Source organism: Perca fluviatilis, chromosome 5 (genome assembly GCF_010015445.1).
Source record: "Perca fluviatilis chromosome 5, GENO_Pfluv_1.0, whole genome shotgun sequence".
NCBI lineage: Eukaryota > Metazoa > Chordata > Actinopteri > Perciformes > Percidae > Perca > Perca fluviatilis.
This window is the reverse complement of record NC_053116.1, coordinates 43,612,074-43,627,327: the sequence shown is the minus strand read 5'-3', so window position 1 is coordinate 43,627,327 and position 15,254 is coordinate 43,612,074. Positions and strand designations below refer to the sequence as shown.

Sequence of the window (15,254 nt, the reverse complement as noted above, 5' to 3'; positions counted from 1 at the left end):
TGTAGGTCAACATGAAGTCAGATTTCCCATTGGAGTAAATTAATGTTTGTCTTGTTGAGATGATTTATGTTTGATGATATTAATGATGTCTTTTCTTTCTTCTCTCTCTCTCTGTCCTTCCTCCCCTCCATCTCTCCTTTGTTCTCGGGTCAACCCTCCTCCTCCCCTTCACACACACACACACACTCTCTCTCTCTCTCTCTCTCTCTCTCTCTGTCTCCAGAGGGTTAAAGTGTGTGTTTTGTGTGTGCCTGGTCGTGTGCGTCCCTCTGGATGGGACATTGAGAGATGTGTGTGTCACAGCGTCAATGGACGGGTTTCAGGGCACCGTCCCCCCGCCCTCCCCCTCCTCCTCCTCCTCACTCTGTCCTTGCTGTCGTCCATGCCGCCGCTGGCTCAGGGTGCCATCAGCATCCCCAAAGACTGTGAGTAATCCTAACCCTAACCCATACCCATACCTGTCTCTCTCCTTCTTCACAAAGAAATGCAATGTGATAAACAAATCCTCAATGTCGACACATTTAACAATATCTGTGAAAGTGCAGCACTGCAATCAGTATGTATTCTAGTATTTATTATTTATTTATTACTCAGCAGCACATTGACTGCTGCTGTATGAAGATCCTTGTAGGGAGGAGGTCGGGAGGGGGATGTTTGACTCATGTCCTGGAGAAGTTAAGGAGAAAACACAAGACTTTCACCCAGGAAACAGGTGTTCATGTCCTGGAGAAGTTAAGGAGAAAACACAAGACTTTCACCCAGGAAACAGGTGTTCATGTCCTGAAGAAGTTAAGGAGAAAACACAAGACTTTCACCCAGGAAACAGGTGTTCATGTCCTGGAAGAAGTTAAGGAGAAAACACAAGACTATCACCCAGGAAACAGGTGTTCATGTCCCGAAGAAGTTAAGGAGAAAACACAAGACTTTCACCCAGGAAACAGGTGTTCATGTCCTGGAGAAGTTAAGGAGAAAACACAAGACTTTCACCCAGGAAACAGGTGTTCATGTCCTGGAGAAGTTAAGGAGAAAACACAAGACTTTCACCCAGGAAACAGGTGTTCATGTCCTGGAGAAGTTAAGGAGAAAACACAAGACTTTCACCCAGGAAACAGGTGGTCATGTCCTGAAGAAGTTAAGGAGAAAACACAAGACTTTCACCCAGGAAACAGGTGTTCATGTCCTGGAGAAGTTAAGGAGAAAACACAAGACTTTCACCCAGGAAACAGGTGTTCATGTCCTGGAGAAGTTAAGGAGAAAACACAAGACTTTCACCCAGGAAACAGGTGTTCATGTCCTGGAGAAGTTAAGGAGAAAACACAAGACTTTCACCCAGGAAACAGGAGTTCATGTCCTGGAGAAGTTAAGGAGAAAACACAAGACTTTCACCCAGGAAACAGGTGTTCATGTCCTGGAGAAGTTAAGGAGAAAACACAAGACTTTCACCCAGGAAACAGGTGATCATGTCCTGGAGAAGTTAAGGAGAAAACACAAGACTTTCACCCAGGAAACAGGAGTTCATGTCCTGGAGAAGTTAAGGAGAAAACACAAGACTTTCACCCAGGAAACACGTGTTCATGTCTCAACTCTCAACTCAACTCAACTTTATTTATAAAGCACAAGTGGAACCAAAGTGCTGTACATAACGTATAAAAACATAAAAGCCAAAACAATACAAACAAAACAAACAACTTACAAAGCATTATCAAATGCTAAGGAAAACAAGTGAGTTTTAAGAGCACTCTGAAAAACCCCCAGAGAAGGACAGGTTTTTACAGACAGAGGAAGGTCATTCCAGAGCCTAGGAGCTGCAACAGAGAAAGCCTGATCACCTTTACACTTTAAGCGCGTTCGTGGAACTACAAGAAGTGACTGATCATTTGATCGCAGAGATCTGCTGGATTGACATTGGCTGATTAATTCATTAACATACTCAGGGGCTAAACCATGCAGGGACTTAAAAACATACAACAGCGCTTTGTAATGGATTCTGTATCGTATGGGTAACCAATGTAGTTTCATTAAAACCGGAGTAATGTGTTCTCTCTTCTTAGTACCAGTTTGTCCTGAAGAACAATCTTTTTTCTTTATGAATTTGATTATGCAAAACTATTTGGTGTGCTATCCAAATCTATTAATTCAAATCAGGACAGATCAGATCAGGTTACCTCAGGACACTTTACAGATAGAGAAGGTCTAGACCCGCTAAATAATTTACAGTGTTCAAGTGTCTGCAAGGTCATCTTCATTCCGCGCTGAAATTAATGAAAACAGGAAGTACTTGTTAGTGATGCATTTTTTCTTCTTCTTGTCTAGTTCATCTGTCCGTTTGCTCCGGTCTTTGTTTGAAAACTGTCGACCGGTGTGGCAGTTCGCTGAGGCGTCGCGTCGCTCGCTGTGGCCGAGCCAACCCCTTTTTGTCGCCTTCCCCTCAGCAAACCCCCGGCCCTACTATGCCCTCTTTTGCCGTACGGACGAACGCCAGTTTCCCGTCAGCGGGGCGGATGTTTTGACCTATACTAAAAAGGAGTTGATTTTGACGCTTCCCTGATTAATTTAGTTTATAGAGACACACACACTCTCCGTATAAGGAGAAGCCCTCGCCCGGATCAGGGAACCCGAAGGCGAGACAAGAGGTTAGATACACACTACACCAGATGTCCCCAAAAACACGGGCTCTTATCCCCCTGTATATGACAAGCACTGCCTGAGGGGATCTTTAAAACCAATGATTTTTCTTTAGTACTCACGGTCTCAGCCGTCCTCCCAGGGTCATCGGAGGTCCCTTCCTTCTCAAGGACGCCCGCCTTGCCCTCCTTGGTCGCCCGACTGAGAGAGGGGGATGCTCAGAGGCTCTGACCAGGCCGCGCGGATAGGGAAATGCACTCCCACTAGGAGATAACAGGAGGTCTGCGTGTCCAAGTCGATCCCCGCCGGGCCGCAACTGGCCACGGGCGGTTAAAGAGGAGTCGCTAACCCCCGTAGGGGGGGAAACCCTCCCCGCTTGACAGCGGGCAAGACAATCCCAGAGAAAAATAAGGAACTGGCAAAAGGTGGCTCCCCTAGTCCAAAGTCGGACTCAGGTAGTTTTTATTATTTAGTGACAAAAGCAGAAATTAAAAGCAAGTGGTCCTCTACAAAATAAAACTAAAAATAAAGATAAGGCCTCCACTCTAACAGAGGTATTTAAGGCTGCTTCTCTTTTCCTCCTGGCTCTGTGTCTCCCACACTCATAAAAGTGCAGGTAATCTCCTCTTCGGTGTCAAAGAGGGCAAATAAATCTTCCCCAAAACGCAGCGAAGAGAGCGTCTGGGCAAACTAAGAGAGAAGAGCACTTTTTGGCCTCTGTATAACAGAGGTATTCGAAGCTGCTTCTCAGAGATAGTCTTGTTTCTTTTTCTTTTCCTCCCTTACACTCAGCGAGCGCAAGGGAACCCCTCTCCAGCTGAGAGAGGCATGATGAATCTTCCCCAAAACACAGAAAGTGCAAGGGTAGACGGAGAAGGCTTCATGGTATCCCGATGCCACGTAAAGCGTTCGGTTAAAAGAGCCCAAAGGTAGCCCAAAAGGGAACACCCGAAAGGGCTCAATAGGCACCCAAAAGGGGCCCCCGAAAAGGGACTGCTACTCGGCAAAAACACTCATATTTATACACAAAAAACATTTTACTCCTCCCAAAATTATCAAAAGGGACATACTATATGTACTTCCCTATCCTTGTAAGGTAATGTAGGAAACACTTCACAAATAACGTTACAGTAATGAACTTCATGAACTCTACAGCTCGTGTGCTGTGTATGGCCACACATGTGCCTTCAAGACGCACACACACACAGCTGCATGCACCGGTCAAGGCCGCAGCTCCTGCCTGTGCTCCTCTTATCTGTCTAGGTGCTTTCCTACACTTTACAGTTTCTCAAAGAAAGCTCTTTCTGTCATAAAATGCAAAACAGATCAATATGTAAGCAAGAGACAGATTAATATATAAGCAAGATATATGTTATTTTTTTGGGGGGGTTTCAACACACACACTCTAAGCAATGATATAGTTTGCTTTTCAAAACACATCTATCTAAGTGATTATATAGTTATCCTGTTAATACTGATAACGTTATATATGTTGTAAAGCAAGGAATGATGGAATGATTCTGCTTTTTCTTTGTTTTTGAGTTTTCATCTGGCCTCGCGGACAACAAAACCTGAAATGTTGCACGTGGAGAAACGTAATATTTGAACAGATTTACCTAAGTGCAAACACGAACACATTTCCCCAGATAATCAGGTTTAGAGAGAACTGTGGTCTTGGAGGTTAAGGTCAAAGGTCAGCAGGATCAGCTGGGATGTCCCAGAGGAGGAGTCGAGTTCAGATCAACCTTCAGATCGACCTTCAGATCTGAAGAGGCAGAGAGAGGAGAGGGGGGAGGGAGAGAGAGAGGGAGGAAGGGAGGGAGGGAGGGAGAGAGGGAGAGGTAGGGAGGGAGAGAGGGAGAGGGAGGGATGGAGGGAGGGGGAGGGATGGAGAGAGGGAAGGAGGGAGGGAGGTAGGGAGGGAGAGGGAGGGAGGGGAAGATGTAAATGGATCTGAGACGCCATCGTGTCTGAGTCAGGAAACAGAGAGAGGAAAGAGAATCCTTTAGATGATACATTTTATTTCAAATACTGTCTATATACTCACTTGTGTAGTGCATATATTTCGTCCGACCGGCTTGTTTTCTCACTAACTGATGGCAGTAGAGTGGTACTTATTGGAGAAAAAAACATGTATCTATTACATTTGTATAGTTTGTGTTTCGCCGTTTCAATAATAACCACTTTAACAAGTTTCAAACCGTTTGGAGAGCTGCATTCTGGGACTTGCAGTGCTGACTTTGGACAAATTACATCAGTGTAAATGCACTGTGTACTCAGAATAAAGTACTCTATACTTGTTTCGATCCGGCCTCCAATCTTGAACTGTCTTGGTCCGATCTTGCTACAAGAACTCACTGATCTGGTCAGCAGTATGAAATCTTCCTTGAGCCCAGTAGATATTACACCAACTTCCTTGTTTAGCAATGTTCTTGGGTCTGTGAGTACTTGGGTTCTCTCTATACTCAACAGCTTTCTGCAATCTGGTTGTGTCCCTTAATATTTAAAACATGCAGTTGTTCAGCAATTACTAAAGAAAACCGACCTGGATACATCAATGCCTGGACATTATAGGCCCATTTCCAAGATGCCTTTGATTTCCAAAATTTTAGAAAAAGTTGTTGCTAAACAGCTCACTGCTGTCTGGAATACACACAACATTTTAGACAAATTTCAATCTGGCTTCCGTCAGAAACACTCAACAGAAACCGCTCTTCTTAGAGTGTCCAACGATTTATTAATGTCCTCTGACTTGGGTCAATGTTTGGTTTTGGTCCTGCTGGATCTAAGCACAACATTTTGCTTGAAAGACTGAAGCACTAGATTGGTATCTCAGGGAGCGCCATGGATTGGTCCACCTATTATCTTTCAGATAGAAGTTTTTCTGTGTCACTTGGTCCCTATTGTGCAGAAACTGCTGCCCTTTCCTGTGGGGTGCCTCAGGGTTCTGTGTTAGGTCCGATTTTATTTGCATTGTATATGCTTCCCCTGCGATATATAGTTAGCCAATTTGGAGATATCTGTTATCACTTCTATGCAGATGACATCCAGCTGTATGTCTCTTTTAACCCGGAAGAGACTAACAAAGTGTTGGAATAGCTTAAATGTTTGACTTCCATCGAGGATTGGCTGGCAAACAACTTCCTACAGCTCAATGAAGATAAGACCGAAGTCCTTATTGTTGCTCTGAACACTACAGCTTCCAAGGTTACTCAGCTTTTGGGGTCCCTTTCTTCAGCTGTACAGTCCAAACTGAGAACACGTCCCTAAGGTCTTCTAACCAGGGACTAGACCTGTTTATATCTCTGACCTGCTCCATCTATACACTACTAACAGGTCCCTCAGGTCTTCTAACCAGGGACTAGACCTGTTTATATCTGAGACCTGCTCCATCCGTACACTACTAACAGGTCTCTCAGGTCTTCTAACCAGGGACTAGATCTGTTTATATCTCAGACATGCTCCATCTATACACTACTATCAGGTCCCTAGGTCTTCTAACCAGGGACTACTGGTGGTCCCACGCACTCACTTAAAAACAAAAGGTGACCGTTCCTTTGAAGCGGTGGCTCCGACGCTGTGGAACGCCCTTCCTACTGTCTTACGTTCTGCAGTCTCTGTTGAAGCTTTTAAAAAGCAGCTGAAGACACATTCGTTTAAATTCACTTCTGACTCATGTTTGTAACTTTGGGTTTTAGGTTTTAAAATTTTAAATGATTTTCATTGGTCTTTCAATTATTTTTTCCTTGCTTATTTTCTGTTGGATCTTACTGTATTTTTACCAATGTGTATCATGTGAGTTTGTGACTTTGTCTGTAAAAGGCTCCATATCAAATTAACTTATTATATTATGACGATGAACCAGTGTCTGACGGCAGAATCACAAATCTCCTGTTGTATCGCTGTCTGTCTACAAACAAATCACCAATATGTGTGTCTGTGTGTGTCTGTGCGTGTGTGTGTGTGTCTGTGTGTGTGTGTGTGTGTGTGTGTGTGTCTCGGTGTGTGTGTGTGTGTGTGTGTGTGTGTGTGTGTGTGTGTGTTCAGTCTCGCAGCCTCCGGTCCTGACACAGAAGCCGGTATCACTCACCGCCTTTTCTACAGAAGACATCAACCTGCCCTGTGAGGCCTCTGGGAACCCCACGCCCACGTACGTACACCTGAGAGAGTCTTTCTGTGTTTCTGTGTTTTATGTTTCTGTGTTTTTGTTTGTCTGTCTCTGTTTCTGTGTTTCTGTGTGTGTTTCTGTTTGTGTGTTTCTGTGTATGTGTGTCTCACCTTTCTGTTGGCATAGCGATAAATGTTCTTTTAATAAAATCATCTCTCTTGTTTCCTTCCCTCCCTGCCTCTTCTCTTCTGTCCTCTCTGACTTACTCCCTGACTTTTTCTTCTCTCTAATTTAAACCTCACTTTCATTATTTTAAATTGTATGTGTTTACTACGTTGGCATCTTTGTCCTCTTTGTAACAGACGTTTATGTTTGATCCTGCGGAGAATCCTCTCTCTCTCTGACTGTTAATGTGTCTTTGAATCTCTTTCTCCTCTGCTGTGTAGTTTCCGCTGGGTGAAGGACGGCGAGGCGTTCGGCTCGGAGCGTACAGGGTCCGGGACGCTGCGAGCCGAAGACAAGGTTCCTCTCAGCTCGTATAAAGGCTTGTACCGCTGCTACACCTCCAACAGCCTGGGCACCGCCGTGACGCAGAGAATCCAGGTCATCGTGGAGGGTGAGACACCAAAGATGCATTCTGGGAGAGGAGAATAAAACACTCTGTTGTCTGTATTTCTTTAAACCAATCCCAATGGTCTTGGGCAGTGCTAAGCTCCAGATGCAGCGACGGTGGCTCTGCTAAATAGTCTCAGGAAGGAACTTGTTTTACTGGAACATTTGCACCCTGCAAAAGAAAACTCCGCATCCAATATTAAATGAAGTTAACTGTTGACACAATCCAGTAACGTGAGCTATTTAAATGAGCTGATACATGGTTAAACCTCATTGGCTCTTACTAGTTTATCTCCGTGTGGACTTTGTCCACAGCAACCCCACCAATCAGTCCCAAAACCTCCCAGTTAGAGAGGAAATTATCTAAACATATTCTTTATAAAACCTCCCAGTTAGAGAGGAAATGATCTAACATATTCTTTATAAAACCTCCCAGTTAGAGAGGAAATTATCTAACATATTCTTTATATAACCTCCCAGTTAGAGAGGAAATGATCCAAACATATTCTTTATAAAACCTCCCAGTTAGAGAGGAAACGATCTAACATATTCTTTATAAAACCTCCCAGTTAGAGAGGAAATGATCTAAACATATTCTTTATAAAACCTCCCAGTTAGAGAGGAAATGATCTAACATATTCTTTATAAAACCTCCCAGTTAAAGAGGAAATGATCTAAACATATTCTTTATAAAACCTCCCAGTTAGAGAGGAAATGATCTAAACATATTCTTTATAAAACCTCCCAGTTAGAGAGGAGATGATCTAACATATTCTTTATAAAACCTCCCAGTTAGAGAGGAGATGATCTAACATATTCTTGATAAATCTTTATAATTATTCCCTGAAAGAACCGAGCAGGCCTGCCTTGTTAGACCGTCCACATCTTCAGAACTTGATATTTTCAGCCTGTAGAGTTTTGAGAAGAGAACATCTTTATCTGGAAATGTTCTTCTGTTGATCCAGACTGCTACCGTCAGTAACTCAGTGAGGTTGAGTGAGGCCAGCTGTTCTGCTCTCTCATCTCTTGTTACCGTGGCAACCATTTCCTGGATACAGAGCTGTGACGTCTCTCAGTCGGTCGGCGGTGTTGGGAAGATTAACTCACTCTGGTTAGAGCAGAGGATCTTTATTTTTGCACACCCTTACCCCTTTATCTCTGTCATGCCCCATTGCATAGTTGCACAGATGTATATCTTCACCTGCCCTTGTATGCTCACCCGTTATTTCTTTCCACCTTTGTTGCCACATCATTTTTGCCAATCTACTGATCTACTTCGCTATCTAGTACACAATCTGTACTAACTGTATATTGACTATATTCACTCTTTACTACTGCATTTATATAGTCTGTCTATTCTTGTATACTGTGTTATTACTGATCTTCATCACTACCTAGACCACACTTTGCACTAACTGTACTCTGACTCTTTACTACATCCCAGCATTTATACAGACTGTCTATTCCTGCATATTGTATTATTACTGATCTACATCACTACCTAGACCACCATTTGCACTAACTGTATTGTCTCTTCTCTACATTCAGCATTTATATTACCGCTTACTGTGTTATTACTGATCTACATCACTTAATAGACCACAACTTGCACTAACTGTATTTTGACTCTGCACTACACTTCAGCATTTATCTAGACTGTCTAGTCATATATATTGTGTTACAACTGATCTACTCCACTAACTAGACCACTAGACTATCTGTTTATCGACTCGTTACACCATTGACTCTTCACACCAACTCAGCATTGATATAGACTCTCTGTTCATGTATATTGCACATCCATCGACTTACTTACACCTCACTACGTGCCGGCATTTGTAATGCCCACTTAGGGCCCTATTTTAACGATCTGAAACGCAAGTATCAAACGTGAAACGCAAGTAGCTTTGTGGGTGGATCTCGGGCGCTGTCCGGGATGCGGAAAAGTAATAAAGGCGGAATTGTTTTCTGAAACTGCAAAATAGCACCAGGGAACGTTTGCGCCGGAACACGCCTTCTCTTTTCGCTGAACCGCCCCCGGGAGCGCAAATACATTCCCTAATTTACCGACGTGCGTCTGTGGAGGGAAAAGTCCGCTGTGCATCGGGTGCAAAATAGGAATGATACATGCGTCGGTGTACAAAGGCGCTGAGTGCAAGATAGGGCCCTAATTCTGCACTTTATGTAGCATTTTGTATTCTGTATTCTTATACTGTATTGAATGTGAAACTATTTGTTGTCTTGCATGCCTACACTTTTCTTGGCCAGGTCGCCGTTGCAAATGATAACCTGTTCTCAACGGCCTACCTGGTTAAATAAAGGTTAAATGAAAAATATATATATATCTATCTTACATATTTCTACAGCACATTAAACTTCAGATGACCAAAGTGCTGCACAAACAGGAACGAAAACACAAGAAGAACATCCCAACGACAACAACACGCTGCCGTTCACAAACAGAAATATAGACGTGACTCAGAACAGACTCAGAGATGGAGGGAGTCGTGATCGGGGACATACAGCAGAGATTAGTCTTCAGATTTAAGCCACTTCGGGCCAGAGTGCCGCTGAATAAGATCCGTAATTTGCCTGACCATTTTATGTCCCCTTTGCTTTTTTATTTAATTTTTTTCTCCTTTTTTTTAGCCAGGAAGGTCCCATTGAGAGACAAGATCTCTTCTTCCAAGGAGTCAAGACGGCAGCAGAAACACTTTCATATAAAAACAAGTTCACATGTTCGATTACATAACATGTAAAAACAACCCAAGGGAAACAGTAAAAGCATGCAAAGCAAACACATTCCAACACATGCTTCCTTCAGGGAAGATTGTCAAAGACCTTTAAAGGTGTTCGAAGAAGGGAGTTCTGCAGAGGTAAAGATGTTTTGCAGCTCGTTCCATGACCGGGGTAGCCTGGCTCCGCCCTCCTACTTACTTCTACAAGAGTCTGGTAGGACCAGGCTACTCTGGACCAGAGTCTGGTAGGACCAGGCTATGCCCGGGTTGCATAGAGAGAAATGCACTTTTCTCTCTGCATGCAGAGAGAAAACTGTTCCACAAAGCTCTGAGCACACAACTGGGGACGTTTTAAAGAATCCCATTGCAGATATATAGTTGCTGGCATGAAAGGATGATTCAAAAACATTGTGTATGTTTGCCGCTGATACAGAGAAGATCATCCCTCCTTCGCAGTTTCATTTTGATTTACTCACTACAACTTAACAGGAACAGTAGCAACATGGGTAAAATGTCCCCCGGAGAACTATCTCTGACTCTTGACAGGTGGACACGAAGACCCATCCAATGATTATCCAATAATGATGTAGAATAACATGTAGTGCGTCTCTGATTTCACTCCCCTCCCATTCTGAGTGATCCTAGCTTTGTGTGTGAGAGTTACACCCTCCTCCCTTCTGCAGTTATTAAGACATTTCCTCAGATCAATAGTGTTCAACAGCAGCTGTGGAGCAATAAATACTGCACAGAATGAAACCAAACCGAGAGAGAGTCAAAAAACTGTAGTCAATGATGAGCTCTGACTCACTGCAGACTTACTGCGACATTTACTGAACAAAACTGTTGGAGAAAAAGCTGAAAATACAGCAGAGATCATACTGTTGTGTTTAAAAAGAGCCGAGGAAAAACCTCAATGTCTGTCTTTACTGAATCAACAGAACAGATTTGGTTCCATGCTGCTGATGATTCATGTTGAAGTATATAACATTAACTGATAATCCTCTACATGTTAAAGTATATAAAGTTTTAATCTGCTGCATGTAGAATTGTATAAAGTTAAAATCTTCTGCTTTGTGTTTTTGTGTTGCAGCTCAGCCAGTTCTTCCTAAACAACAGAAAGTTCATAAGAGCGGTAAGGAGGGAGAGAGCATGATGCTGACCTGCAACCCTCCAGAGAGCTCCACCCCTCCAAGCATCCACTGGATGGACAAGTGTGAGTTGGCTTTTATTCCCACTTCCTGTCTTCTGGCCAGTTTGACTCACATCTAAAGACAATCTGTCATAATATCTGAGTTTTTAGTCTCCGACTAGAAGATTTAACTACCAAGATTTCAAACAGGTTTGATTTAGTCTGAGCATCCAGATGTGAAAAACACTGACTGGGACTGAGTAGACGACAATGGAGACGACGATGGAGACGATGGAGAGGACGGGAGCGCCACTAGCGACTCTAGCAAGACTATCAGGACTTCATTCCTAGATTGGACATTAGTCTGAGAAGGAGGAATCGTTTGGAGAGTCGTTTGATGGAAGGTCTCTTCCATCCGAACAGCGTTGTAGCATGTTATTTCCTCCATCCTTTTTTGTTCATGGAGAGACCTGTTAGAGAGACTTGTTGGAGAGATGTGCATGGCTGTGCTGCATTGCAGAACATTTCCACTCAGACTAATGAATGCAGAGCTGTCAGCTAACGTGTCTGAGTGTTCCTGCCTGATGAAGTAATGCCTTTTAGGATGTTTAAGAAATCTGATTCAACCCTCCAAACCCCTAATTGTAATTGTTTTACATAAATGTATTTTCTCAAACCTCCATTTTTTCCTAATTCATCTATCCTATATATATTTTTTGAAATCAGGTTTTACTTTAACTGACTCGATGTCGTTGTAAATGAGGGTCAAGTCTCAGTTTAAAAAAGGTTGAATGTTTTTGAATGTTGTCGATATTTAAGTCACCCTGCAGTGCAAGAAAAGAAGCTCTTCTTTTTTCTGTTTCTCTTTCCCTTCTGCCCACACTGCAGCTTTAACACTGATAAAGTTCCTGACGGATAAATTAAGTTAATTGAATTACCCTGAAGTCTCTGTGTCTTTGTCTCTGTGTTATCCTTTCTTTGTTTTAGTAACTGATATGATGTCTCTCTGTGTATTTGTGTGTTTTCCTTAGGGATGGTGCATATCAAGCAGAGCGACAGAGTGATGGTCGGCCTCAACGGGAACCTTTACTTTTCTAATCTTCTGAAGACCGACAGCAGAGACGACTACATCTGCAACGCCCAGTACTTTGCAGCCAGAACTATCCTCCCTGATACCGCTGTCAGACTCACCGTGCTGCCCAGTGAGTAAACACACACACAGAGACACACACACACACATAGACATACACACACACAGACACACACAGACACAAAAAACATTGTGTACATTTGCACAAATGCCATTTAAAAGCGTCTTATCAGCACTTTCTGCCGTTATGTTAAAAATCTCTCAAACCAATGTCTAGTCCACGTTACGACCTATATGTACATTGATATTATAGTGGTGGCACCCTCTAGTGGCTGTAGTAGGGTTTGGTTGAGCAGTAGTTTATCATAAAAGCCAATATTGTAAGAGCTTGAGTATGTGGTAGGTTTGGGTGTATATATAACAGCATGAAGTTGAACATTACAGTAATTGAAAATTAATGGTAAATTATTAACCATTAAATGAGAGAAGAGAAGTGCTCCCAACATTAAGCCCTGTGGCACACCGCTTTGTTAAACCGACAGATTTACTTCTGTGTAAGACAGCACATTGTTTTCTATTATGGAAGTATGAATTAAACCACAGAACTGCATTTTCTGACAGTCCAATAGCATGGAGCTTATCTAAAAGCAGATAGTGATCAGTATAAGAGAAGTAGAAGGTCAAAGACTAACCCTAAATCTAGAGGTGTTTATTCAACTGCTGTATTGTTTTTGAGGCTGTATGTGGTGTAACGCGTTAACTGACTGGTGTTTCCATCTTATTGTCCACCCCAAGTATATTAATGAGGGTAACATATGTTCGTCTCTCTCCAGGTAATGATGTGGTTCACAGCAGGAAGCCTCACCTCTTCCATCCCGCGGGTTCCCACACCTCCCTGCTGGCCCTCAGAGGTCACAGCATCGTCCTTGAATGTATCCCCAAAGGCCTGTAAGGATGTCTGTGTGTTAGTCTGTCTGTCTGTCAGTTAGTGGGTACAGATGTCTCAGGAAGGAACTTGTTTTGGTGGAACATTTGCACCCCGCAAAAGAAAACGCCACATACAATATTAAATGAAGTTAACTGATGACACAATACAGTGCCGTGAATATACTTCCGTTGATTCAGACTAGGCAAGGGGCGGCGCCTGGGTAGAGTGCTCAGGAGGCAGAACATGAATCAGCAGATTACACCGCAGTCAGACGTCATAAATAACCAAGTCTCACGTTACTTAAATCTGTCTGAGGATTTCGGCGTCGGTGCTTACCAACAGAAGTTCCTGAATCTCATCATCTCTCCAAATAAACATTCCCATCTATAGCATCTTCGTGTAAATTCTTCTTCTTCTTCTTCTTCTTCTTCTTCTTCTTCTTCTTCTTCTTCTCACCCTCAGATATTTGTTTTCTTTCAGTTCATGAATGACAGAGCTAGCACTGTAAAGACCGTTTAATATCTGCTTCGACTAATTCACACATTAGTGTAATTTTCTGTTATCTCAGAAAATGAGTTTGAGCTCAGATTAAAACTTTAAACTAATCATTTTAAATCCTTTTATCTCTCCTCTCTTTCAATGTTTGCTCTAATTACCCTCAGCCCCCTGCGAGTCTCCATGGCAACAAATGGAGTGTCATAATCTTAATGATGAAACAGAATATTATATCTTTAACAAGAATGTCTGTGTTTATTCAATTCTAATTTCCTGCATATCTCTCTAAAGTGATCCATGTTCTTCTATCACTCTTCCCTTCTGTCTTCTCTTTCTCTTTGTGTTCTTCTGTTCCTCTCGTTCTCTGTGATCATCGGAAACAGTGACAAAAATGTCAAAAAACGTGACAAAAACCTTGAAAAAATGTAAAAAAAACGACAGAAAAAATGACCAAAATGTAAAACAAAAACGACAAAGACATCAAAGTTAACAAAACATTAAAATAAGTGACAAAAACATTTATAAAAACAAAAAAAAACGTCTTATATCTGTGTTCTTCTATTCCCCTTGTTATCTTGTCTGTGTCTGCAGACCGACTCCGAAGGTGGAATGGACGAAGAAGGACGGCCGCTTGGAGGAAACCAGCAGCCAGGTGGACCACTACGGCCGCCGGCTCCGCTTCGACAACATCACAGAGGAAGATGATGGTGAATACGAGTGCAGAGCCTTTAACGACCACGGCTCCACGTCACACCGCTTCACGCTCAGTGTGGAAGGTACAAACATTTACTCTCAGCATACGAACATTAAGTCTCAGCGTACGAACATTACGTCTCAGCATACGAACATTAAGTCTCAGTGTACGAACATTACGTCTCAGCATACGAACATTAAGTCTCAGTGTACGAACATTAAGTCTCAGCGTACGAACATTAAGTCTCAGCGTACGAACATTAAGTCTCAGCGTACGAACATTACATCTCAGCGTACGAACATTAAGTCTCAGCGTACGAACATTAAGTCTCAGCGTAAGAACATTAAGTCTCAGCGTACGAACATTACGTCTCAGCGTACGAACATTAAGTCTCAGCATACGAACATTAAGTCTCAGTGTGGAAGGTACAAACACACAGACAGTTACTGCCACGATGGTTTTAATCCAGTCTGTCTCTGACAGCAGAGAACAGGGAGATGGAAAAACTTCACTTTAAGCCATTTACCAATCAAATCGTATGTTGATGGTGATCAATAGGTTTTTCAAAGGAAAGAAAGAAAGAAAGTGAGAATTAAAGTCTCTGTGTATTGTGTTTCAGCCTCTCCGTACTGGGTGAAGCAGCCAGAGAACCTGCTCTACTCTCCAGGAGAAACCGTTCGACTCGACTGTCAGGCTGATGGCATCCCGACCCCATCTATCACCTGGAGCATCAATGGCCAGCCACTCACAGGTACAAACAAAAACACAGACCCTGTCTATCACCTGGAGCATCAATGGCCAGCCAGTCACAGGTACAAACACTTAAATGTGTCTT

At 42.8% G+C, this 15,254-nt stretch overlaps 1 protein-coding gene across 1 annotated transcript in view; it reads left to right on the top strand.

Moving 5' to 3' along the window:
• Positions 1 to 15,254, top strand: part of LOC120559470 (neural cell adhesion molecule L1.1-like) — a 94,600-nt gene that overhangs the window by 21,244 nt on the left and 58,102 nt on the right. The window contains exons 2-9 of the mRNA XM_039801174.1: positions 224 to 425; positions 6,673 to 6,775; positions 7,180 to 7,349; positions 11,174 to 11,296; positions 12,244 to 12,414; positions 13,136 to 13,250; positions 14,317 to 14,501; positions 15,039 to 15,170. Coding sequence (XP_039657108.1) covers positions 383 to 425; positions 6,673 to 6,775; positions 7,180 to 7,349; positions 11,174 to 11,296; positions 12,244 to 12,414; positions 13,136 to 13,250; positions 14,317 to 14,501; positions 15,039 to 15,170 — 1,042 coding nt within the window. The 5' untranslated portion in view covers positions 224 to 382. The remainder of the gene's footprint in view (positions 1 to 223; positions 426 to 6,672; positions 6,776 to 7,179; positions 7,350 to 11,173; positions 11,297 to 12,243; positions 12,415 to 13,135; positions 13,251 to 14,316; positions 14,502 to 15,038; positions 15,171 to 15,254) is intronic.